Source organism: Solanum tuberosum, unplaced genomic scaffold (genome assembly GCF_000226075.1).
Source record: "Solanum tuberosum cultivar DM 1-3 516 R44 unplaced genomic scaffold, SolTub_3.0 scf00144, whole genome shotgun sequence".
NCBI lineage: Eukaryota > Viridiplantae > Streptophyta > Magnoliopsida > Solanales > Solanaceae > Solanum > Solanum tuberosum.
In genome coordinates this window covers 509,142-510,971 of record NW_006239074.1, presented here as the reverse complement: position 1 = coordinate 510,971, position 1,830 = coordinate 509,142, and the positions used below count along the sequence as shown (strand labels likewise).

Here is a 1,830-nt window from a genome sequence, read left to right as displayed (position 1 = left end):
AAAATACGGTATTAAATAGTCTAGGGAGGTAATAGGTCCTCATGAAAGTTTAGTATCGCAACAGCAAATCCGACCAAAGTTGGGGTATTTTTCAGACCCTTATCCCTTTTAGTTTTTAGGAATGAGTAATTTTATTAAGAGGTGTGTCCAAGCTAAAATTTGTTCGTCTGATTTTAAAAAATATAAAGAAGATTTTTGAATCATGTAATCTTAAACTACATAGTTTAAATATGTTTCATGTACCAAAATGTCTTTTAATCTTATGGTTTTAACATGTCATGTGAAAAGTAATAATTAAAGAGTTGCTAAAAAAAAACATTCTTTTTAAACGAATTGAAAAGGAAAGTAAAATAAACAAATTGTTATGGTTTTGAGTAATTTATGTATTAATAATTTACTAAAATTTCAAAATAATAGATTTGAGACCATAATATTAAAAATTAAATTTCATAGAGCTTAAATTTTGAATCCGCAGTTAGGTAACACCAACAATCTTTGAATGTTTCTCTATCTTATAAACTTGTTAATTAGTTCCCCTATACATACATATCTTTGTTCTACTTATACTTATTTCTTCTCTCTCCTTTTTTGAAGCACAAACACAACAATGGCTCCGGCTTTGAATTTTAACTCCATCTCTAACACTGTGTGTGTCATGGATGCCTCGACTCGGCTCGGCTCGAGCTTAGTCAAACGGCTACTCACAAATGGCTACACGGTTCATGCTGCTACTCAAAATATTCATAATGGTTCGTTTTTTTATTTTTTACCCCTCCCTAGGAATTACTTCCCTTTTTTAATAACTTGAATCTGCAACGTGTGCTTAATTACCATCTGAGCTACCCTTCATATCGATGATTCTTTAATTAATTTGGGTTTTTTTGATTAGGTGGTCATGGTGAGTTCTTGGATGCATGTGACATGAAGAGAATTAAGAATTTTCATTTGGACCCTTTTGATTATCATAGTATAGTTGATGCTCTAAAGGGATGTTCTGGCTTGTTTTACTCCTTTGAACCTCCAAAGGACCAGTCATGCACTTATGATGTACGTATATAATTTAATTAATTATATGCACATTAGCTTAATTTTTTTTATGTCCATATCACCTTTAATTATATTTTATAGTAGATAGTATGATTTATTTTTAAGATTACAAATCTTATATTTAATGTGACTCTCAATCTTATGTGCGTGTATAAATGCTTGATTAAACTATAGTCTGATATTAATTTTAGTTGTTGGCAAAAAGTAGGAAAAAGAAAGAAAGGGAAATTAGAAATATCAAGATTTAACAGAGTCCGGAGCCTAAAGGGCAAAAAAAATGGTCAAAAAATTCCAAAAGGGCACATCACTTTTTATTTTAGCCAAAAGGGCAAAAATCGCTGCGTCAGCAGCGATTTTCCTCTGACAAAATGACAAAATCGCTGCCCTAGTAGCGATTTCGTCTAAAAAAAATTTTTTATTTTTTTATTAAAAATCGCTGCCACAGCAGCGATTTTGTAAAAAGATTAAAAAAGAATTATTTTTATTAAAATCGCTGCTGTGGCAGCGATTTTGTAAAAAAAATTTTTTTTTTTTAAAAATTAAAAATTGCTGCTTTTTTTTCTTTAAAAAAACTAAAACAGCACATCAAAAAAAAAATTAACCAAAAGGGCTTCTGACAAAACAAAGAATATACATCTCATGTACACAAAACAATGCTTCACTACTGTGGATATACATCTCATGTACATAAAAGAATATTAAATTCAGAAAAAAACTTTTTTTAAAAAATTCTTAACCAAATTCGCTGCTATAGCAGCGATTTTGAAGAAAAAAAAGTTTTTT

The 1,830-nt window shown here is 29.7% G+C and overlaps 1 protein-coding gene across 3 annotated transcripts in view; it reads left to right on the top strand.

Annotated features, from left to right (window-relative positions):
* The first annotated feature begins 566 nt into the window (after positions 1-566).
* Positions 567-1,830, top strand: part of LOC102601283 (tetraketide alpha-pyrone reductase 1-like) — a 7,064-nt gene continuing 5,800 nt past the window's right edge. The window contains exons 1-2 of one of the 3 annotated variants that reach the window (XM_006352804.1): positions 567-749; positions 890-1,047. In XM_006352804.1, coding sequence (XP_006352866.1) covers positions 608-749; positions 890-1,047 — 300 coding nt within the window. In that variant the 5' untranslated portion in view covers positions 567-607. Of the gene's footprint in view, positions 750-889; positions 1,048-1,830 lie in introns of those variants that run through there. The other 2 variants (XM_015311108.1, XM_015311107.1) reach the window with 2 other exon arrangements.